The 25,369-nt window shown below is 37.6% G+C and overlaps 1 protein-coding gene across 5 annotated transcripts in view; it reads left to right on the top strand.

The window, feature by feature from the left end:
* frmpd4 (FERM and PDZ domain containing 4) overlaps positions 1-24,751 on the top strand; it is a 787,881-nt gene extending 763,130 nt beyond the window's left edge. For 4 of the 5 annotated variants that reach the window (XM_039743624.1, XM_039743625.1, XM_039743626.1 and 1 more), the window contains 6 exons: positions 238-327; positions 6,306-6,488; positions 10,826-10,964; positions 18,863-19,891; positions 20,196-21,458; positions 22,143-24,751. In XM_039743624.1, the coding sequence (XP_039599558.1) occupies positions 238-327; positions 6,306-6,488; positions 10,826-10,964; positions 18,863-19,891; positions 20,196-21,458; positions 22,143-23,470 (4,032 nt within the window). In that variant the 3' untranslated portion in view covers positions 23,471-24,751. Of the gene's footprint in view, positions 1-237; positions 328-6,305; positions 6,489-10,825; positions 10,965-18,862; positions 19,892-20,195; positions 21,459-22,137 lie in introns of all 5 variants that reach the window. The other variant, XM_039743628.1, reaches the window with a different exon arrangement.
* Positions 24,752-25,369: the final 618 nt, after the last annotated feature.

Here is a 25,369-nt window from a genome sequence, read left to right as displayed (position 1 = left end):
TCTGTATTATATTTGTAACTGTGTATAAGAACACTGACCCTGTGGTCAGTGAAATGCGCTAATGAGGAAGAAATTGAGTTGAATGTCAGAATGGTCAGGCCTTACTCTCTATGAATACTTAATTTGATGAGGCAGTGGCCATAGCTATTCTCTTGCCATTTTAGGTTTTCAATTATTATTTTTTTATACCTGTGATATATTAATTCACCTATGCTAATTTCCATTTTAATTTTACAGCTCTCAGCTCTGCAAGCAAAAGTGCATTATCTGAAGTACCTTAGTGATCTGCGATTGTATGGTGGGCGTGTGTTCAAGTCTACTTTATTGGTAATAAAATTAGTTTTCCATTTTAAATTATTATTACATTAGGCAATACTTTACATTAATCTTCAGAAGCTACAAAAAGCAAATTAATGGGAAGCAAAATATAATAAGTAAGATCTTTATTGTGTATTGCTGCAGCTATAGTCCTGTTATTAGAGAGTTTTGGAAATGATGTTTTCTTATGATTGCAGACTTATAATACTTCATGTTTTGTTCAAATTGAAAATATATTTTAGATGGTGGGGGGGCGGGGGAATTAAATAATATATTGGATGTTTAATAGTTTTAGGCTCTGATTTTACTCAAATAAGCATTTTATTTGGAATAATTTACCAATAAGAAGCAAAACAATTTATTCATGCATTTCTTTTACAGAAGGTCAACTGTATACAGTAAGTTGATTACTTAGTAGAAGGATTACATGTTCTTGGAACATACAGTGGAAAAGTAAACCATAAGACCTGTTTTATTGGATCTTTTCTGGTAACAGTGATGTCAAATAATCCAAGTCACAGAAAACCTTCCTAGGGTGATTAAATTACTTGTGTGTTCTGTGAGTTTAAATGAGTGCTCCATCCAAAAAATAACAGTTTTTTCATCTGTTACTTCTTATGAGTAGGACCTGGACGTCATAGTGGACTTGTTTAATAGAATGTTAGGTTATATACTGCAGCACAGTGTGTGGAGTACAAGTCAAGGAAGGCTATGCTTGACGACTTAAATAAAGTCACTAGTCAGGCCTCATCTGGAGTACTTTTGCAGTTTTGGTCCCCACGTATTACAAAAGAGACATAGCAGCACTTGACACATTCCAGAGGAGAGGCTGAGGGAATTGAATCTTTTCAGTTTAAACAAATGGCGATTAAGAGGTGACATGATCAAAGTGTTTCAAATTATGAAGGGACTTAGTGCAGTGGATCACTCCTGTGACCTTAAAATACATTTTTCATTAAGAACACAGGGGCACAGTTGGAAACTTGTGCAGGGTAAATTTCGCAGAAATATTGGAAAGATTTTCTTCACTTGAATAACCAGAGACACGTGAAATAAATGATCAAGCAATGTGTTAAGAGTAGAACGTTAAGGCCCTTGTGAAACAGGACCCGGACACAGACAGACGGACAACGGTTTATCACCCAGCACACCCATTTATTCACCCAACTATATACAATATTTACAAACAGTTCAGTGCACGTCCCAGTGCCTCCAGCACCAATTCCCCCAAAGTCCGGGCCTCTCACAGTCTTTCTTGCCCTTCTTCTGGCCGCCTCCAGTCCTCTCTCCAGCTCCGTCTTCTTCCACCCGACTTCCGCTCCCGAATGCAGGTAGGCGGCCCCTTTTATACCACCCCGGATAGGCTCCAGCTGCTTCCCGGCACTCCTCCTTAGACACGCCCCCGTGTGGCGGAAGTGCCGGCTGCGCACCCTCCAGGTGTCCCCATTCTTCTTCCCCCCAGCACTTCCTGGTGTGGTGGAAGTGCTCGGCTCCAGGGTTCTTCAGGCACCAGTGCGCCGCCTGGCAGTGGCCACGGGCCCCTGCAGGGTTGGGCTTCCAAGCCCCCTACCCAAGGCCACCAACAAAACCAGGGCGGTTGCCTCCTTGTGGTCCGCCCCCAGCCGCCTGCGACACCCTTCAAATCTTAACGTGATATTGTTTTGTAGAATCTAGGGGACTAAAATTGATGAGCTTGTTAGGCTGAATTGCCTGTTCTTGTCAAAATTGGTTTAATGTTGTAATTTACAGAAAATCCTTTCCTGCATGACAGTGAAGTACACTCAAGCAAGGTCAAGTTTTTGAATTGAAGACCCGCTTGCCCTCTCATTCCTTGATGATATTAGTCTGCCCAGTAATAGCTCCCTGCTGGAGGAACACGTAGTCCTTGATCTTCCTTTCAAATTGAAGATTTAGGAGTGAGAGATACTAAGACAATGTTTACTGGTGCATTTGCCAAATATATGAGTGTGATATGAGTAGTAAATTTGAAATCAGTCTAATCAGAAGACAACGTTCATAGGTTTATAACATGGATTAAACAGAAGGATGCAGGATAAGGTAATACCATTACCAGTATTGTTAGTGTATAAAAAATGATGATGGAAGTTTCAGTGTTAGAGGCGTTCTGTTAACATCACTGCAGAAAGATAAAGAAGACAGATGTTTCAAGGTAAGTTAAAGTGGCGACATGTTGCATGTTGACTAGCACAGACAAGTAAGAATTTCACTATACTCTGTACATGTGACAATATGCAGCCAAATTAATTATTATTTATGCATTATTCGGTCATTTTGTGTCTTCTACAAAACTCAGAAATAAAGGGAATTATAAGAGAAGGAATGATACAAAAATTATCTCCCTATGCAAATATATACAATTGATGATCTTGATAAATGTATTAAATGATTGTTACAAGATCACATGATTTAAAATTAATGTTGTACAAAGTATAGAATCGTTCAAGAATAGTTAAAATATCTGGGAGTTACAGGTGCAAGGAAGCATAAAGATCATTTTAGGCACAGTTCTGACAGATTGATGGATAACACTAAGCAAGATGTCAACAGATGGTCAACTCTTCATCTCTCTTTAGCGGGCAGAGTTTAAATAGTTAAAATGAATGTTCTCCTCAGATGTTAATCCTCTTTCAGAGTATTCCTGTAACTATCAATAAATATTTTTTTTTGAAAAGCTTAATTCTGTTATAGCCTAGTTTATATGGAAGGCAAAAAGACCACTTATAAAAAGTGAGCATCAGAAAGATCAAAAGCAGAAGGTGGCCTAGCACTGCCTGGTCCACAGCTATACTGTTGGGTTGCAAGTATTTGTAATCTGAGCCAATGGAAAATAAAAGTTCTTTCAAACCCGCTTATTTTTCTGTTAACAAGTTAAGTTAGGAGATTTGTAAAAAAGAATTTTGCCTAACTTCTCTAATCCTCCACAAATACACGCACTCAAAAATATTTTAACTAGTGATCAAAATATTGGCAGAATTTTCAGACTATACCAATTATTAAAGGCTGGATCGCCTTTTGCAATTTCATGAAATAGACCTCCCTATAAATATCTCAGAGAAGGGGTGAAATTCATTAATTCAGAACATTCATTGTGCAAAAAAAAGTGCTATAATTCACCTGAAATTCGTATCTACAATACTTTCGGGGCTGGATGTTTATCGTGAGCAATGCCAAGTAGCTCCAGTTTCACCCAGGCATATGTTTTGAGACTGTCCAAAATTAAAGCCCTTTTAGGAAAAGATTTTTGTTTTATCTATTAGACAATATAAGATTTAAGATCATTGCACTTCCTTTTACAGCAGTGTTTGGAGTTATTATTTCTACACTACTTTGTTAGTGCACCGACTAAGTCTGCTCATTTGGAAGAATCATAACATACCTTCCATAACTCATTTGGGAAAATGATGCCTTTTATCATCTTAAATATAAAAATGAAATTTTCTTTGTGTAGAATTGTGCAAAGCTTCTTTAGAATTATACAAGAAATCATTATATTATTCTAAAGTTAGTCTGCTGCACTCCTGCTGGTGTCTCTGCTAAACTCCTAGGGTTTTAATTAATGAGGTTGTATAACTCAATGGGACATTTTTTATTAGCAATTAGTTCTCTGTTTCGAATGAGGGTGTGGGTGGTTAATAATTACAAATTCTAATTCTTTTAATGATATATGAGACTGATTTCTGACTCAACACGTTTAAAGTTTTTTTCACTGACATATTTGTTTTATCATCATATTTTTTTGTAATATGTTTTTTGGAAAACATAAGATATTAAAAAGAAATAACTAAATAAAACATTATAATAGACTGCCTGGCTGTCAAATGGTTTAAGGGAGCACAAGGTTCACAAAATAGGCAGATGGTATACTAAAACACAGGGCAGAAGGTGGCTCCATCAAGTTGAACCAAAACTGGGGAACAAAGAGCACTTCCAAGAGTTTGCACTGTTCTTCAAGAACACTAGGAGGCAGCACACAAGTATCACAAAGATACTGTTTATATTTAAGTGATGACAGTCCAGAACTTACTTTATGGACCTTTAAAGCAAATGATGCCAAAGGAACCTGAAAAGCAGCACAAAGTCGGATAAAACGCTGCTCTCTTCCATCACTGCATTAAACAGAGTTTTGAGGTAAAGTGAGTAAAGACTAGATGGCTGGGAAGAAAGAGAATAAGAAGAAAAAGTGAGTGGGAAAATATTTGTAGCAATAAAGTATAATGAATAAGCACACTTAACTGGTAGACGTAAAACTTGTTGTTATTTAAATGTGTTTGCTTATATGTTCTATTCTATTTTCTTCCATTCAGATCTTGACTTTGGATCACTTAATCAGTTAGCTTTTGGGCATGGGGAACTGTTTTGGCACTCGTATTCAATGTTGCATTTACTCTTATCAAGTTCCAGTTAAATGGACATAAATATTGTGAAATTACATTACCAGAGTCAAAAGTTTTAGAGCAGCTCGGTTTTTTCAGTTTTTATGGAAATGCACGCATGCATATCTTAATGTTTCATGAAATCAAGGCATAGAGCAAATAAACAATGTCAAATAAAAAATAAGTCAAGTAATCATTAAGTGCCCATGCATCCATTTTCCAACCCGCTGAATCCGAACACAGGGTCACGTGTATAAAATTTAATTCAGATTTTTGATTCATCAAAGTAGCCACCTTATGCTGATATAACAGACAAACTGTGGCAACCCTTTTGATTCAGAATGGCAGTCACACAATGCAAGTCACCAACTCTGTCTCCAGCATAAGAACCCCAGACCATCACAATGCCTCCTCCATGTTTGATAATTGGTATCACACACTGAGGAACCATCACCATTACCAACTTGACGGTGTACAAACACCCTGCACGATGAACCAAAGATTTCAATTTTTGATTCATCGGTCGATAAAGCATTCTGCAAGTCTGCAGTAGTCCAAAGCCGGTATTTCAAGGCCCTATTTTGTCCTTTAAGGAATGGCTTTCTTAAAGCCACTTGCCATGTACAAAGTCTCCCCTTTAAAGTAAAAAACTGAGACTTGCTTTTTTTGACCTTTGTTAAGCTTTCACACCAGCTGGTGACCCTCAGAAAGTTGTTTTCTGATTGGTTTGTGACTTTGAGATTGCCAGATCTCTTCCTATCAGAGTTTCTTTGTGTAGGACAACACTGTATTCACTGACACGTTTTTTTTTGCAGTTTCTCTAAATGAAAGCCCATTTTCTTGTCATTATCACTGGAATTTACAACTTTTAAAAGTGCAAAATTGTCCATGTAGTACTTCAGGGGGTATAGTAACAACTCTGCTTTAAGACAGACAGAGGGTTTTTAAGTATTCAATAGAAGTTGGGACAACTGTGCCAACTGTTTGCTTCACCCATTTGTAATATTCTGAAATTTCCTTGTTTTCAGTTTTTGCTAACCTAAACTTTAAATATAAACCACTGCTTACGTTTTCATCATTTTGGATCATTCATTGTATTTCAACTGATTAAATTTGAAGAAAAACTGGAAAGACTGAGATGTTCTAAAACTTTTAACCGGTAGTATACAGGGTGGTCCAGATCTAATTATGCAGATCTAGATGGTCTGGATAACTTTGATTTATGCAGGGACGATTCCAGTTCGGCACAAAGACGATTCTTCATGTCTTCAGTTCACACACTTCTCGATGGTCCAGGAATTTTTGGATTATTTTCTATGTAATAAACTTAATAAGTTATAGCGTAATGAAAATTGCATAATTAGATCTGGACCATCCTATAGATTCTTTAAGAAACGGGTATAATAATATTGTCTAATTATTTCACTTATCATTACTAATATATTGGATTTAATTTACCAGATTAAGAAAATGATTTAATTATGAAACACTTTCATACAAATTAGACACAAGAAAGAATTCAGTTTAAGGAAAATAATTGAACATATGTTTACGTAATTGACGTTTTGCTTGTTTTTTTAATCTTTACAACAGCAAGGTGAAAAACACACAGAAGTGACTTTGTTAGTCGGTCCAAGATATGGGATAAGCCATGTAATAAACACCAAAACAAATCTGGTAGCTCTGCTGGCAGATTTTAGCCATGTGAACAAAATTGAAATGTTTACAGAAGATGAAAAAAACGTGCGAGTTGAGTTACATGTGCTGGATGTGAAGGTAAAATATTTTACTCTTTACTATTTAACTTTTTTTTTTTCAAATCTTACATTATATTTTGTTTCTTGGGCTTTAAAGTTGTATTATTCTGTAAATACCAAAGACATGTTAATAAGGCATCCTTCTCTGACAGAACTGAGCGGAAACTGATTAATATTTCCAGTAATGTGTTGGTATTCTCCCATTGACTCTTATCAGCATGACCAAACAAGCTTGATGGTCTGCATAATCTCTCTTTTACAGTCTATGTTCTTATGTTTTTAATGGCCTGCTGTTTTTCAGAGACAGTACCATTCAGACAGGACAACCTCTGATCCTTGAAGTTATGTAAACCACCAAAATCTTATTTTTATTGTCTAAATACATTGCTGATTTAGTGCAGTGTTTGTTCTGTTATTACAGTTTTTGAACCATCCTTTGATGTGTGTCCTGAATTGGCTTAATTTTTGTTACACACAGAAGTCACAAAGACATATTTAGGAAATCAACAAGACGATGGATTAGAAAATTACTGGTGAAAATGTGTGCATTAATTACAGTGGAAGAATGTATAATGTAGATGGCACATCCAGATGACTTAGTAGAAATTAACTTTAAAAGTTCCTTACAGACTTGGGTGTAGAATACTTCCCTTCTTTGGAGTCTCTTTAATTTATTAGTTTTTAAAAGGATGACATTTCAAAATTTAATACAGATCTTATTTGACAAATCTTCTACGCTAGTTCTAGATGTACGAGACTGCTCATATTTGTTATAATTCACTCACTCACAGCAGCGTCGTGGTATCATTTCTAAGGATTTTTTAATTTCGGTTTATCAATCAATCAATCAATCAACATTTATTTATATAGCACATATTCATACAAAAAATGTAGCTCAAAGTGCTTTACAAAATGAATAGAGAAATAGAAGACACAATAAAAAATAAACATAAGTCAACATTAATTAACATAGAATAAGAGTAAGGTCCATGGCCAGGGTGGACAGAAAAAACAAAAAAACTCCAAAAGCTGGAGAAAAAAAATAAAATCTGTAGGGGTTCCAGACCAAGAGACCGCCCAGTCCCCTCTGGGCAATCTACCTAACATAAGTCAAACAGTCATCTTTGTATTTAGGGTTTTCATGGAAGGACCTGATGATGATGGTCACGTAGACTTCTGGCTTTCAGTCCATCAATGTTGGTGCATCATGATGCTTTGAGTAGGTGGTGGTGGCGCATGTTTAGTTTAATGTCACTATACTTTGTAGCACATGTCCTCAAGATCTGTCCTAGAGGACTAAACTAGCTGCAGATTTTTGAGCCAACACAATTATTTTGTAATTAGAAGCCAATTAATTATGCTGATACAATTATTGTGCAAGCAAATTTATGTGCTTTAAGATCTCTAACTTTTTATTACTTCATTTAGTCTTAATAGTAGCATTAATTAATTTAATTGTTTTAATTTTCTTAACTAGCTGCCAGTTACTAATAAGATAAAAATAAGATAAAAATTACAAAGAAACTAGTGGTTCTCTGTCTAACATGGCCCTGTTTATATCTCTGTGTGTTCATCATAAAATATTTGCTTTAATAAGATATTACAAAATAAAAGCAACAGCAAGTAAAAGACTAAGAATTACTAATCTGTTCTGAAATTATTTGAATAACATTCTCAGAAAAGACAAATCTATACTGGCAGAAGGACTGCACTAATAAGTCAAATAACTAGTTATGTTATTGACATTGACTTCAAATGGCACAATTAAATGTAAACTAAACATCAGAACTAAACTTGAAGACTCTGGCCTCGCAGTGACATAAAAATGTTTCTTTTTTCCGTATCTTACTGGTGCAGAATCACGAGGTAACCATACGATACATGACAGAATGGCAGGCACAAATTACTAGACAGAGCAATGCCAGTTAAAATAGCAATGAATATTTAACAATATCACATTTTCCTGCATTTAAAAATCATAAAAAGGAGAGGAGGTGAGACACACTTTGAAGACTCCTACTCTTAATTTAATTAGAGATGACTCAATGCAAAGTCTGCAAACAAATAAAGATGTTGAATGCCATCTAGCACTTTCACATTCGCCATACTCTTGTAGCATCTGCCACAAGCTGCTTGACTTACTTGTACCTCAAAGTTAAATGAGGACATTACACAAAAAGCCTTTTTCTTTAAATTGAAAGCTTCTCTCATTATCAGTGTTCATCAGCATGCACTTTGGTTGGAAACATGATAAAGACAGGCCATGTGTTAGCTACTTTCCTACAGCTGCTTCCACTACTGAGGTCTTTTAAAGCATTCATTCTGACACCAAGACCTTACTTGAGATGTCAGAGAAGCTCTTCTTGGTGTGAGAATTGGACTCTTCCTGAACAGAGGAATCCTCTAGCTCAGGGGTGTCAAACTCCAGGCCTGGAAGGCCGCAGGCTTATATTCTAACCTTTTTCCTAATCAGTGACCAGTTTTCACTGCCAATTAACTCCTTTTCCCTTCATTTTAATAGCTCAGTTTTTAAGGATTCAGTCCTCTGAATTGATTCCTTTTGTCATTAAATGGCAGCCAAACAGAAATGAGACGTGAAACAAGCCAACAGATGACCAGCTAACTTGGGGCTTCAAACTCCAACCAGTTTCACTTCAACCACTTTCTTAATGAGAAGTTGATTCTTGCTGTTAATTAAACCTTTTATTTAATTCCATGGCTTGTTGCTGCTCTCATTCTGCTACAGCAGACATTTCAAAAACTGTTGTTTTCCTGCTTTTACAAAGAATGCTGTCATACTGTTTTGGTGACCTCGGAAATCAGTCTTGCTGAGACCTTCACCTTCCTTTATTTTCAGATATTTTGTGCTGGGCACAGGTGAGCTGGTCATATGATGGCCTGTTTTGTGTCTCATTATTGTTTGGCTGCTAATTAAGGTAAAAGAAACAATTATGGGGCATGAGTCAAGTTAATTAAAAGAAGTAATCAGCAGCAAAAAGTGGTCACTAATGAAGAAGATGGCAAGAATGAAAACTTGCAGCCGCTGAGGCCCTCCAGGCCTGGAGTTTGACACCCATGTTTGTCCAGCTCATTCTGTGAAATGCACTCAGCACTAAGTGATAATCAGTTGGCACTGCAATGCTTCTCTTAATGCAAATGCCCAAAACATACATCCTCAAATCAGATTTCAAGTAGACAAAGCTGATTGTTGATATAATATGTGCAAATGTAATATCTGATAGGGAAATTGTATGACTAGCTTAGAAATCCAATAGCAACTCACCATTTGTGATGAATGAAACAATTCACACAACCTGAATTAAATCAGCAAATAGATTGCATTACGCTTCCAGTGAAATTCACGCCATTTAAACAAGAAGAGGGCGTTTTGTCCCTGCCTGGATGAACTTTCATGTATTAATTCTACATTTCTGCCTGAAATTTAGTCTTTATATAAAGATTTCTATCAGAGAACAAATCAAGCGTGCATATCCTCAACTAGGATAAGACAGTTGGTAGGTAATGGTGTGGGAAGGGAGCTTTGACAGCAGCAACTTTCTGGATACTGAGTTTTGCTGTGGAGAAAATAATGTAAATGATGATGTGTTTTAATGTATTGAAAATATGCAGCATGTCCACAGTGAGGGATAAATAGAAACGATTTTACTGCCATGCTATGGATTATATGTTTTATGCATCTGCAGAAAATGACACATAAAGATGTAAGTGAAATGAAGTTTTAAGGAGCACTATTCCCTGTTTCCCACCCAAAAAGCCTTTAGAACTTTAAAAGACTCTTGAGTAAGTTTTTGCCTGTTGCAATTGAAATTTTGCAAAACTTTATTCAAATTGAAAGTTGTGTGTTTCAGACATCACTAATCACACCTCATAATCAAATCAGGCAGATTACTTCTCGGAGTAGGACAAGACTGAGTAGGCATCACCCATTGGAGCACCAAATCCACTCTTCTCTAAAAATTCTTTGAACGGCTGACACTTTTATTTATATGTTTCCTTTCTACACATTGAGGGAACTCTCTTGTATGTTGGCAAAATCATAAAAGGTCCTACCTTAGACTATTAGTATGGTTTGCAAATGTACCTAATTTACCTTTTCAAAACTATATAAAATATTTCAATACATAACTGACTCAAATTTTAGGAAATGTCCAAATTTAGATTATGCATATCAGGACATTTTACAAAATCATGGTTACAGGGTCACAGAGTTACAGAGAGAGACTAAGGGGGATCAAGAAATATGAGGCCTTTACTTGAGATAGTTTAGCTACAAACAACTAAAATGTCAATTCTTCCTCAATTCTTTCTGTGAACATCTGTTTTTGTTTTTTACAGCCTATCACATTACTCATGGAATCAAGTGATGCAATGAATTTAGCTTGTTTAACAGCTGGATATTACAGATTGCTGGTGGACTCAAGACGCTCAATCTTTAACATGGCAAACAAGAAAAATATAGGAAATATCGAAGCAGGTAATTTTAAGCCAGTGCTTAATCCAGTAGAGATGTGTTTGGGTCTCACTAATCACCCTGAATCGAGACATTTCCTCAGAATCATTCCGTCCCTTACAGTCTGACAAATGTACAATACTGTTACCCAATATCCATTCTACATTGATGACAACTTTTCATTTTTCTTTCTGACTAGATCAGTGGATACAGATTTACATTCATTAAAAGTGCAAAGAAGACATACAAAGTTTTAGTCCCAGGGTAAAGCACTAAAGTAGCTCTACTAGAGTTTCATACTTGTACAATTCAAATGTCCTCTTATGGTTTGGGGAGTATTAATACTGCTGCAGCACCACAGGAGGTGCCACACAGTATGTTAAAGTAGTTAGTCTTTCTACTGACAACTGACAAGAATCTAGACTGTGAACCAACTTTAGTCAAAAAACAGTTTCATTTCTGATGAATCAGAATTATCCTTATGCTCATTTTATACATACAGGAGGAAATACCATCCTCCTTACTGAAACTTTTTTATTCTATGTAATGTATGACCACGATCCTCACCTTTGCATATACAGTAGTTTATTTTTGTTCAAGTTCAACTTCTGTCATGAGTGTATAGTGTAATAAAATTCTTACTTGTGTGTCTGCTCACAACAGTAATATGAGGGTAAATCAAAAAATACAGGCAGTTTGAATTCATGGATGGAAACTGACACCTATACAACATGTTTATGATGGCTTATGGTTAATTTGAACTTGCGCAGTGTAGCACTCTACCCTTAGTGTAGTTGAAGCCAAGGTCAAATAAACATGGAAGCTTTGTGGCAGGATTGCACCATTGTTAAATAAAGTGCCATCCATCCATTATCCAACCCGCTATATCCTAACAACAGAGTCATGGAGGTCTGCTTGAGCCAATCCCAGCCAACCCGAGCAGGCACACACACACCCAGCACACACCAGGGACAATTTAGAATCGCCAATGCACCTAACCTGCATGTCTTTGGACTGTGGGAGGAAACTGGAGCACCCGGAGGAAACCCACGCAGACACGGGGAGAACATGCAAACTCCACACAGTGGAACTGAATAAACTGCCATAGTGAAATTTCCTTTAGCAGAAGGAGTGAAACCTGTTGAAATTCACCAAAGGATGTTGGCTCAGTATGGAAGTGAGAACAGCACAACTTAAACAAATGTTTATGAGTGGGAGTAGAAAGGTTTAAAGCAGTGGTCCCAAACATCCGTCCTGGAGGGCCACAGTGGCTGCAGGTTTTCATTCTAATCCTTTTCTTAAATGGTGACCAGTTTTTGCTGGTACAACACATTGTTCAACAATGGTACAATCCCTCAGTAGTGCATCCATGTTCATTTGGCTTTAGCTTCAATTACACTAACGGCAGAGTGCTGCATGTTCGGACTACCCATAAGTCATCACGAATGTGTTGTAAACACAAATACACATACACAAAAAAATATGAATAGGATGAAATGTACAAAAACATGGGAGTCGGAAAAGGTTGAAAAGGTATTATTAATGAAAATGATATATCTCTGCCTTCTGAGTTTAATTGAACACTAGCAACCCCTGGATACTTTGTCACTTGGGATCCCCTTCTCATCTTCTAATACTTTGTCTGTCCTTCCTCTCTCTGGCCAACTGAGCATTTGTCACCAGCTGCCTCCTAAGACTAAGATCTCTTAACCAAAGAACTCAAGGTCCTTTTTTATTATGTCTCAAACTCCTTTCACGTACCCCTTTGTAAGCACTTCTGGAGTTCTTGAGGACAGCATCAGTCTCTGATTTCATGGGGGTAGAACATCCTGCAGCAGTACCAGGTATTTCTATACGTTAGCCTTACTGCAGAGGTATACTTGAGATGGCCTGGTTGGTTGTCTTCCCCAATATCCTTGTGGGAATTTAACTCATTGCCCCCTAGCGGCTTAGGGAACTGCAAAATCAGCAGTAGAGCTTATATTACTACCTAATACTAATTTTCCTTTAAATAACAGCCATGATCACCACTGCAATATTTTCAATGGACAACCCTTATTACAAAAGATCTGATGGGACATGCCTATGAACATCTCAGTTTACTATGACAAGACTAAAGAAATATGCTTGAGAGCTTGAGTTTATGAAGGCCTAATGTAACTTTAGAGTTTCCAAAATATCTAGAGAAATGAAAAATCTTTGGTAAACATATTTTCCTTAAATATGTACTTCTTAAACAAAAAATACTACAGTTAAAAGAATATCATACCATCTTCCCCAAGGTAAATGTACTGGCACATGAAAATTTTCTCCTACTGAGATTTTAGCATCCCCTAGTGGCTAATACAGTGAAAGCTATGCAGCCTAACTTTATATGAGAGAGTGTGCACTTATTATTTTACAGTTTTTTTTCATATATACTTTGTTAATCCCCTAGAGGAAATCAGCTATAATTGGCTATTCAGTGATCTTATGATCTGTGGAACAACATTTGGGACAGGAAATAACAAAAAAAAAAAGTCACATTGAGGGAACTCCAAAAAAAAAAAAAAAACATATTAAACAAAACAGGCATCATGCTTCTGTTAGAGCTAAGTCAGATTTAAATATGCCGAATATTTTCAGGAAAAAATATAAATATATACTACCTTTATGAAAGTATATTTTCTATTGTTACACCTTGAAAACTTTATATACTGGAATTAATCTTATTCATTGAATGCCTGTTTGAAAAATTACAGTTTATCTGTTTTGTACTTTGAATATTTGAACACATAAAATAACTTTTGGGTAGTTCTAATAAACACTGTAAATACAATGTAAGCAATTATTGGTTTACTGAAAGGGTGCTTTTCCAGTATTTCACATCATTAGGGAGCAGTGGTCTGGGTGAATGGAATAGAAAAGTTGACTTTATGAGCCTGGACACACTTTATGCATTTGAAACCTTTACAGAGAAGCAAAATAAACTGTATATGAGTCTCTCTTTGTACTAGCTTTGGTTATCATCTCACATTTTCAACTTTTATATTTTTCTGTGGGATTTTAAACTCATAAATTCTGAAAAAAAAATTGAAACAGTTATCTGGTTTGTGGTTCAGCACACATTTGACTCAAATCCTGCTTCAACTAACCACTATTATGGCCAGAACAGGAAGAGCTAGTCTGATACTGCAGAGGTCAATGATGGGTTGTCTTCTGAACTGTATGTAAAGCATGTCTTACACTTTGGCCAAACTGAATTACTTAGTATACCATTCCAAAAACTATTTCATCCAAATCAGGGCAGAAGTGGACTGGAGCAGCAATGAGAGAAAAGCAGGAATGAGTCCTAAAGAGGGCACCAGACCATCGCAGAACTCACATTCACAAAGGGCAATCTGGGATTGACAACCAACACACCATACACTTCTTTAGAATGTGAGAGAAACAAACTAAACACAATTACTACAATAACTGTAGAATAAAATTAATCGATTACACCTGTGACAAATAAATGTATTCCTAATGAAAACCTTAACAACATTTCTGTTACTTATTGCCACTTGAGGTAAACTAATCCCTTAGGTGCAATAACATTTTTCAAAGCTGAACCCTGACAAAACCAATAAAACAGTGCTCTTCCTAAGAAACAAGAACTGGTAGCTTTTTAGAAAAACTGCTTACTGTTACATATACATACATATATACTTACCTATATATATAAGTATACAGTATGTGCTTATACAGTATACGTGTGTATGTGAATACACACTTGGCACTCACAGCTTCACTTACACATCATCATTTTCACTCCTGCTTTATAATTTCATTAGGCTCATAACCTCTTAAGTTTCAGAGACCAAGTTTCAGAAGGTAATTTTGGAGAGTTTCCCCCTCCCACAGAGAATTCCTGAACTTTCCACTAATTCTCACTTACTTTAAGAGATGGGGTGCATGTGGTTTTAAAGGAGGGTTGAACCCTCTCCTGATTGGATTAAAGTCACTTCCAGTTAAAAAATTAGTGTATCTTTTGTCCATCAGAGTTTTCACTCATTGATTTACAACACTTTGTACTTGATTGAGTCCATTTTGCAGAATCTGGCTCAAGAAGTCTGTAGAGAGGCCTTTGGAGAGATGTCAGGTCACCTTTGATGTACACCTTTGTTATCAGATGAAGTCCAAGCAGATCCTGGTAGTAGTTGGAGTTGAGTCACTTAGTTTAGAATGCTAGTGGGGGTTTAGTGCAGCTGGATGCCTGCATCCATATTAAATGGTCTTTCTTAACAGGTCTGGTGTGTGACAAAAGCCTTGCAGAATGGGCAATGCACACTTTGTCCTGCAATATGCATTATAGCAAGCTTTGTCATACTTTCAGGCCCAGCTACCAGGGGTCATTTAGCTGGGATAAACCCCCTCCATATATCATGTCAATTCAGTCCCACCCACGCTGTCATTATCACGCCATGCCTAACCTGGCATTTCAGATGTCGTCTTTACCATTTTGGTCTGGAGCCCCTATGGATTTGCATCATGCTATAAATCCACTGCTCATTATGTATGTATGTATTTACTTGTTTATTAAAATGTTTTTATATTTGTACTCCTTTTTGCTGTGGCAACAGCAGTTGGATTACAGAGAAATTAGACTAGAGCTATATTTGAATAATTCATATTTGATTGCATCGCATATTACCTTCTATAGTTTTATTTTTGTCTGCTCTGATAGTTTTAAGTGGGGCATTGATTAGTACTGCTTCCTCACAGCTAAAAGAGACAAGTTTGAAACCCTACCCTGGACACTGTTTGAGTGGAGTTGGCAAACTCATTTTCTTTCCACATTTCAAAGATGTGCCCGTTGGATCGACTGATAACTGTAAAGTACCGTGCTGTGAATGTGTGTGGGTGTGTATGGGAGCATGGCCTGACTGATAATGCTGCTGTAGACTGCAGCTCCCTGTGACTCTGAATTGGATTAAGCAGTTTTGAGAATATTATGTTAATTACTTCATGACTGACTTGGGCAGCATGTAGTGCTGGAGATGCTGTCATAAGGGTAACTGATTTAGTACATACTGTAGATTATAAAGCCGTGCATTACTGAGTTACCTACTGCATGCACATTAAAATATTGAGATTGTTGCATTCAGCTGTTATCAAGTTTAAGCAAGCTTTTGTAAGTTCTTTTTTGTTTACGTTTTTTGTTTTTTATTTATTTGATGACATCATCTGCATTATTTTATGCTTACAGTATTGTGCATTGTCTGGGTGAATTTGCACATGCACATTAAGTGCCCATCATGGTAGTCATCTATTAATTCCCAAGATATGGTTAATTTAGTGTCTGCACTAAGATTTATCAATAAACATCGTTAGCTTCTTGAGCGACTTTGTTTTCAGGTTTTCTTTTAGTTTTGATCTCCTGCCTGCTTAAAGACACAATAATTCTGCTTGCTCTTTTTGTTTCTGCCTGCTTTGGTGAGCATAGTGTTTACCGAAACAGCCTGCCTGATTTTTCTCAAATCACACACTGAAAGCCTCTTGTCACTATCAAATAAAAGATTTTGTGCTCTGATAAATTGAATAAGCACTACTTACAATTGTTTGCACAAATGCAAAAGTAAAATGGTGAGCTCAAAATGTTTGCAACATATTCCTCACATTAGACAAACTAATTGGTGATTAAACAACTGTCTGTCATGAAAGTGAGTTAAAGAAAACATTTGTATGCTAAGTTGTACTATCTTATTTCATTTTTTGAATGTTATTATTTTTATTGTTACTATAACAATGCCATATTTTTCTTACTTTGGTAAGGTTGCCACCATATTTCATTGTTCCTTGCATTGCTGTAGTTATGCTGTTGACACTGAAGTCAACTGACACATTGTGTTACCATGCCCAACCTATATAAGATGGCGGCACACAGATTCTAAATTTTTTTTTTCTTTTTCTGTGAGTTTTGGATTTAACATTCTCCTTTTTGTTTCATTAGTTTCATCTCCTGGCCATTAGTTTCTTTTTATCTTAAATCGTGTGTAGTACTAGGGTGTTGTACCGTGTTAGCCATTATGAATGTAGTGAGAATTCAAGCAAAATTACACCTTTGCAAGCTTTCAAGACAACTCAGGCCCTTTATTCAGGCAAGCTGTGTGACAGATAGGGGGCGCTATCGCTCCCTTGAACCCCTGTCCACGACTCCAGACACCAGGAAAAAGTCCAAAGGTTGACTTTATTTATATGCCACAGTGCACAAAGCACCCTCTCCTCCACTATACTCATTAACAAACACAATTCTCCAATACAAATACAATCCTCCACTCCCAGACGCGTTGCCACCCTTCCACCCAGCACAGCTCGCCGTCTGGGAGCTCTCACAGTCCTTTTATACTCCCTGACACAGAAGTGTTCCTAATCCCCAGTCAATGTGATTCTTTATCACTTCCGGGTCAGGAACAAGTCCTTTTCTTCACCCCAGAAGTACGCCACTTCAGTCGTCGCTCCTCCTATGACGCACTTCCGGGTTATAGGGCACATATGACTCTTCGGTCCTCCCTGCAGCTCCCTCTTGCGGCCCCTGTGGTATCCAGCAGGGCTGTGTATAAAAACTACATTGTCCCTAACTCCCTGCTGGTCTTCGGGGCACCTCCATACTGCAGGGAGAACTCAATCTGGCGGCCTGGGGGTATTGGCCGGGATAACAAGCCGGCCATATACCACAGCTGGTATATTGTAATCTTTTTAGTTAGCCAGTAAAAGGTGTCATTTTGCTTGACTTCTCACTATACTCTTAAATCGTGGAAATCTGTCTTACTGAGGGGCTCATAACCTCAAAGTTTAAACTGACACTTGGCTAACACCTTCATGAAAATTATTTTACAAGATATGAATACCTTACAAGTGATAGAAGTGTAGAATAGAAGTAATCAAGAGAAGTTGTTTTAAAAATGCAAGCCAAAAAAGTTGTAGCCAAGGGTCTATTCTGTCTTTCATCAAATGTAAATACCAAACCAAATTCGAAGGCAGAAAAAGAGGCCTTCAACATTAATAGTAATACACGAACACTAAACATGCAGAGATTTCTTTAGATTTATCATCAAACCTGGATGACCAGGAAGTGCACAGTGCTAAACTTTTATCCAAGGAATGCTGCATAGCAATGTTGTTAAGTGCATGATAAAAATAATTAACTTATAGAAACAAATTCAAAAGCAAAAACTATCATCATAATTGGTTTCAGTGACCTAAAAAACCTATAATAAGGTGGAAATAGAAGTCAACAAGAAGGTAAATAAAGGTTTGGTGACCGACTGAGATCTCATTTAATGTCAGGCAAATAAAGAATTGTAAAGGAAAAGTCCAAAAGGTAAAAATTATTTCAGACATTATCATCCTTTAAAGCACTCTCAAGCAGCCAGGATTGAAAAAGGTTTTCTGTGGTGAAGCTGTGTTCTCATCTGATATGGATCCATTAGTAAATGTTAATTTCTAGTGACATCATTGTTTAAGTTTCCCACTGGGTAGAAGAGGTAAGACCTTCTGTGATAACTTGAAAGTGCCATCAACAGTCATTATGTTACTTGTCCTCTGGTCTGCAAGTGAAAAGGACAGAGGCTGTTAGTTTCCCCAGTGGGTAGCATCAATGTGCTTACCTCAGTAGCATTGTGTGGATGATCCCTATGTGAGTCTGTGTGCAACAAAAGATATAATCTTTGAAAGCAGTTAATAAATAAATAAATGAATGAATGAAAGAATGAACAAAGATCATAACAATCTGACTGTTAGTCAAATGTGAGAATTAATGTGAATGTTGTAGCCACAATACAACATTGCATAATGGTTAGTTAAGTTTACAAAATTAAATTATGACCAAATTTTTAAATTTATTTTGCTTTATTCGAATATCTCTTCTGCTATAATTAACCATTTTTGTTTTGTTTTAGGTTCAGATCAAAAGTCAAAGTACAATTTTCACGAAACTGATTGGACATATAGCACGTCATTTACAATGGGGGAAGGCCAGCCTTGTGTTCAAGATCCAAGTGACAATGCTTCAAATTTCTTGGATAGCCCAAGTAGCCAAAATGAAGGAACTGCTATGTATCTTACCAAGGTTCATAAAACAGGTTATGGTCAAAACCTCCTTCATCCAGGAGAAGCCATGGAATTAGGCAACGGAGGTGTGCGTGCTCAATCGTTTCTGAGTGTAGCAGGAAATAAAGCACAGGATTCTCCACGAAGTGCTAAAGTTTCATTTATTTTTGGAGATCATAACTTGGACAGCATTAATCCACAAAATCTTGGATATGAACGATTAATGGATGAAAGTCCAGAGGTACTTGATGAGCAAAGGTCATTGTTTCTACACACTGATGGTGACCTTAAGGTTATGGACCCATCTTCAGACCCTGAAGGATTCCATTTTGCGACCCATACTGTTTATGCCAATATCAATGATGCCAAAATATTTGGCAATGCCGAAGGCATTGAAGAGCCTTTGCTGCATGATATCTGCTATGCAGAAAACACAGATGATGCAGAGGATGATGATGAAGCCAGCTGTGAAGAGGACATTGTTATTGGAGAGATGGACAAAAGCACTCTCCTGAGTCTTTCAGGTTCCAGTGATGATATTATTGACCTCACATCTCTTCCTCCGCCTGAAGGTGATGATGATGAAGATAATGATTTTCTTCTGCATTCTTTAAACCTTGCCATTGCTGCTCCCCCACCTGGCTTTAGAGATAGTTCAGATGAGGAAGACACTCAGAACCATGGACTTCAGGGTATTGAAGGAAACACCCAAAACAGCACAGATGATATTCCTGTCTCTCTGATTGATGCAATTCCAACTCAAAGTGACAGCGGCACAGAGAAAGCACTCGATGATGCCGTGGTTTCCACTCTACAAGCCTTGGAAGCCTTGGCAGCATCTGAAGAGCAGACCCTTCAACATACAGACGATAGCCCAGGTTCTTACACCATAGTAACATTTATTCATTGATGTAAACTTTTTTTTTTTTTTTTTTTGCATTGTATCCATTCCAGAGTTCATTTTCATTTTTCCATAAACCATATGTCACCTATTCATTTCAACAGCATAGCTTATTTGCTGTGGTGTATCATTTTTCTGATAATGTTTTCTTTCTTTTTTTGTAAAAATGCATTCACTTCACCACATTATTTTTGTTTTAATAAAACATGCACTGTTAAAACTGTGTATAGTGCCTTTAATGTATTTTATTAATCAGCTGTTTATCTTTCTGTGACATACAGGTGTAACGATATCACGGGCTTATAGTCCCGAGTCATCTTCAGATTCTGGAAATGAAACAAACTCCTCTGAAATGACCGAGAATTCTGAACTAGCTGCAGCACAGAAGCTTTCAGAGAACTCAATGCGCCTATTTGTAGCAACCACTGAAGGATACCAGCCATTGGTGGAAGAGAAAACCGAATTTCCTGTCTCTCCTTGTGAGAGCGGGGATGCAGCCCTCAAGCCCATGGGTCGTCAGGATACTGAAATGCAGAACAAAGCAGTGCCCTCTAAGCAGATAATTCACTCTGATGACATTGAAATGGAGCCAGAGACGATGGAGACTAAATCGGTTACAGATTACTTTAGTAAGCTGCATATGGGATCGTTGGTGTACTCTTGCAAGAGAAAAATTAAACAGGGGGACATGGAACCTAGAGTTCAATTTGAAGTCAGTGCCACCATTAAAAGACAGCAAGCAAAGAAGATGGAGACAAATGAGGAGATCAACCCTGCTGCAAAGTACAATACTTTTACTTCAAGGGATGCCCATCGTCTAAGCCAATTTGACCTAGAAAGAACATCTTTCCGCGAAAAAAGCCAAAGGTGGTACCCGCTTTCGGACATTAAAGCGGTGGAGAAACAAGTTCTCGGGGTAGCAAATGAAAAAAGCTCAGTGAAAGGTTCGACTGTTTGCAGACCCGAAATGGAAGGAAAGGAAGTTGAACTGAAAGGAGAGCAATGCAACACTTCGGAGCACAGGCAGGAAGGGAACGTCCATGCAGATACCACATTTGTGCCTGTGACCAAAGAAATAAGTGACTCACAAGAAATCAGCTTCCCTGCTGACGATCCCCAGTCCAAGCCCCCTCCCACTGAGCAAACTGTGCCCAGGCTCTGTGAATACCATTTGGCCAAACGAATGTCCTCTTTGCAAAGCGAGGGCCATTTTTCGCTCCAGAGTTCCCAGTGTTCTTCTGTTGATGCTGGCTGCAGCACTGGCAGTAGTACGTGTGCTACTCCAGTGGACTCCCCGATGTGCACGCCGGACAGTAAGCACATAATCACAGAATCATCTCTAAAAAATTTAACTTACGTGACATCTGATGAAAAATCTCATTTGCTGTCAAGCCACGGGACTCAGAGTAAAGATCATCAACAAGCAGAGGGGACATTTCATAGGAAAACACTGCCTAATTTGCATGCATCATCAAACTCTGAACCAATATTTGGCACCTTAAGAGATGGGTGTCATCGGATGCCCAAGATAAAAGAAACCACAGGTACAGCAAAAAGGAATATTTTGTCTGATCTTTATGTGAAGCAGGGCACTTGTAAAAATAACGCAAAAGAAGGGAGTAACAGTGAAGCTTATAACCAAATGTTAAATTTTCTTACTTTATCTCAGATGTATCAGAGTGGAAAGCTGAAACGGCCGGTAGGTTTAGGAAAGAGCTGGAGGGCTGAGGAGGGAAATAAGGACAATAAAAAGCATGCATGTTTTAAGCCAGGATTTCTAGAGCTTGTTAGGGGTAGAGCTAACTCGAGCGCCAAGTCCCCCTGCATGCCACCGACATTTGAACTCCTTGAAAAGCAAAGAGTAGCGCCAACGGGGCCTTCCAACTCAAGTGTAAGTAAGTTTCCTAAGCATTTCTTCTCGGCCACTTTGCCAAGTAAGTTGAAGACAAGTCTTGATTTGCATGCTCAGAAACCCCTAAACAATCGTGAAGTGAAAGATGTAACAGAGAGGAGAAACTCGCTACCCTGTCTTGAAGGGCATTTAGACCAGAAATGTGATTTGGAAATGTTACTTTGTCTGAGTAAAAGGAAATCACAAGAAAGTGGTGCCAGGACTCCTGGACGTTTACGGGATGAGGATGAACAGTTCAAACCTGATTTTGAAACTAAGCATGTTGTCAGGGAGATGCTTAATGATTCTCTCTGTTTTTCTAATACCCCTAGTGTAGTTTGCACAGAGCTCGAGAAGGCAAGAAGAGGAGGCATGTCCGCAGCTTTTTCTAAACAGGTCAAAGCCAAGCCCATTCCACTGCCATCAAACATTTGCACAGATTCTAATGTGCCAAGTCAAGAAATCACAGACTTACCTAAGAAGGACCATGCGCAATCAACATCCTCAAGCTTAACGCCCTTTGATCTCAGTGGGGGCAATCTAAGACATCCACAGAAGGGAAAAATACTAAGGAGGAGCAACAGCAGTGTGACGGCAGGATCTGGCAGTGCTGAAGTGCTCCTTGAGAGAACCAAATCCAGTCTTGGCCCCAAATGCCTGCAGTCTCCAGAACCCGCCGAATGCAAATCGCAGAAGAGAATCGACCTAACCTTTGGGAAAAGATTGTCCAAAAGTTTCTCTCAAAGTTCTGTTGCTACCAGCTCCTCATGTTGGTCCATAATGAGTGACACTAAGGAAAGGAGGTCTTCGGTTGTGATGCCATTGCATAGAGATGCCAAGCAATTCAGGAATTTGCCAAAGCTGGACACAAGCACGTGGAGGTGCCATGGTCCTTTTAGCTATTGTTTTCTTAATAAAGGCAGCAAGGCCGACGAGGAAGAGGAGGACGAAGATAAACTCTCCAGGCTTTACTGTTCACAGGTACCTTCAGGGACCTTACCAACAACTGATCAGGCATCAGTTGCTGATCTTCAAAATGAAACACCTGATCCTGTAAAAACTGTGACTTCTACCGAGGTCATTATAAACGATCACCAGAACGGTGAGGTTGATTTCAATGACTTGAGCTTTGATGCAAGAATTAGTCGGATAAACGAACTGAAGGAAAAAACTTATTCACTTCCAGAGGGATTTTCCATTGCACAGAAAGATGCAAGAGAATTGATTGCACTAGTTCGCTCCAGTATAGGGAAGAAGGAAGGCAGAGAACGTGAGCCTCAGGAATCCAAACTTTCACAGTATAAGCAGCTACTGTCAGTTGAGTCCAAGGAGCTGGGAAGTGCATGTAAGAAAATATCTCAGGCAGAAAAAAGTCCAGAAGAAATGATTCTGGTTGTGACTTCCAGTTTCCAGGTTCTCTGCTCCTTAACAGAAGCCTGCATGTGTTTAGTGAAAGCTGTGGAGGATGAAACTCAGCAACGGGAGATCATAGCTAAAGTAGATGAGGTGGTAATGAACTATATTTGTTTGCTCAAAGCAGCTGAGACAGCAACAGGTAGCGTTCCCTGTGGCCAGAACGTTAAAGTGTTGGCACGACATTCAACTACCATGTATGCTATTGTAAGCACATTAACACGTTCACTTAAAACACTTCTGAACAAATGAATAGCATCTTACTCTTTGTAATGTACTTTTGCAAAGCCATACATAGATTTATTCTTCTCTTAAATGTGGGATCTCCACACTGTGAACTACTGTAAGAAACTTTATGTATATTTGTTTTATATGTAAAAAGTTATTGACTTATATACGCTATAATGAAATATATTATAAGAGCTATATTTCCCTTAACGGCTCAAGAAGGGTAAATCAAAGAGACTGTAAGAAAAAAAAAGTTATTTTTCGTAATGCACTTGTTCATTGCTTCTACATTGCTTTTTATCCAATGCAGTGTCCAAAATGTGTACACAAGGAAATCTCAGATTTTTAATGAGAAATAAGTGGCATACGACACTGCGATGTTTATGCATATACATTACAGTAGCACTGCTTTGCTTTGTAAATCTAAAATTTTTATTTGAGATTTTAGATCATTATTAATAACCAAATAAAAAGTACAAAATGCAAACTATTAAAAAATATATAACTTTTATTCATACAGTATACAGTACATTCTTTTATAACAGTTACATTTTACTTTCAGTCTTACAAAATCTTAGGGAAATCAGAGAAAAATGATTTAGAATTATTCCCTACATTTTTTCCTTGAATGTATTTTTTAATTTATATTTTATTATTTCTAAACAAACTTTACATATACTGTGTTATAAAGACAATCATTAAAAAAAAAGAATATGTTCAACCAACTGAAATTCCCAACACAAATTATTACATGAGATTTTTCCTATGTTTGAAAAATTGTGTTTTCCAGCCTACCTTATTTAAATACATTAAAAGAGATAATAAAGAATGGAAGCTGGTTGTTTCATGGTGTTGGTGTACAGTACAGTATAATCAACCAAGTATCACTCTTCAAGTGCCAAATGTTTTTATTTATTTTCTACTCCTGCAGTCATTTGTTACAAGTAGTTTTGGAATAATGTGACATTGTGGCACAGTGATTAGCTCTGGTTCTTCACAACTACATGACCCTAGCCTGATCATTTCTTCTGTTTTACTTTTCTCTCAGATTCACATTTCTTAGGCCAACACTCATTCATTCGGTAACAGGGCTGTACAAGACTAGAGCCTACCTGGATACCAGTGCATAACAGGACACTCTTGCACACTTACCCGCTCACAGTCTTTCACGTAGGGTGACTATTAAGGTGTTTTCACATTCATAGTCCATTTCGTTACTTTGTTTCGAATTCCAGTTAGCTCGGTTGCCTTTCACACTGTAAACTTTCAAGTGAACTAAACATATAAATAAAAATCCTCTGGGTATGTTGTGGACTTATTTCACTGGGCAGAAACATTTTCATTCCAGGTATTTGCACACCCTAAGACTAATTGAAAATTTTGCACCACTAAGTTTATGCGCTGAAGGACACATTTTAAATAGCCAAGTGTACAAGAAAAGACAAGCTCTGTTGATGATGTGCTTCAGTTTTAAAACTTGTCACTTAATTTCCATTTAACTGTATGATGTAGGATGTTTATTATTCAGTACTCATAATATGAAAGCAACTTCAGTTTAGTTTTTTTCAATTCACACGTCTACTGTTTGAACTCTTGTACATATTTGTCATTAATGTATATTTTTTAGAATGTTTATTTTACCTTTTTATAGTTTTTAATACTCCGTATTAACCCACAATTCATTATACTATGAATGCGATTTTCCAATTACAGAGAGAAGAAGCCTAGCTTGACTACCACAGCATGCAACATGTCACGGATAATGCACAAAATTCATGTAGTAAAATTAGTTCTGTGCTGGATCACAATCAGACCTCATGCAAACTGCTCCAAGGTACCACACTGAGACCACCCTTTCCAAAGTGACTTAATATGGCTGTTTAGGTCCGCATCAGAATGTGATTTGTGTGTTCACATCCACCT

The sequence above is a fragment of the Polypterus senegalus genome, chromosome 2 (assembly GCF_016835505.1).
Source record: "Polypterus senegalus isolate Bchr_013 chromosome 2, ASM1683550v1, whole genome shotgun sequence".
Classification (NCBI taxonomy): domain Eukaryota; kingdom Metazoa; phylum Chordata; class Cladistia; order Polypteriformes; family Polypteridae; genus Polypterus; species Polypterus senegalus.
The sequence above is the reverse complement of the archived record's forward strand: the minus strand, read 5'-3'. Positions and strand labels throughout refer to the sequence as shown.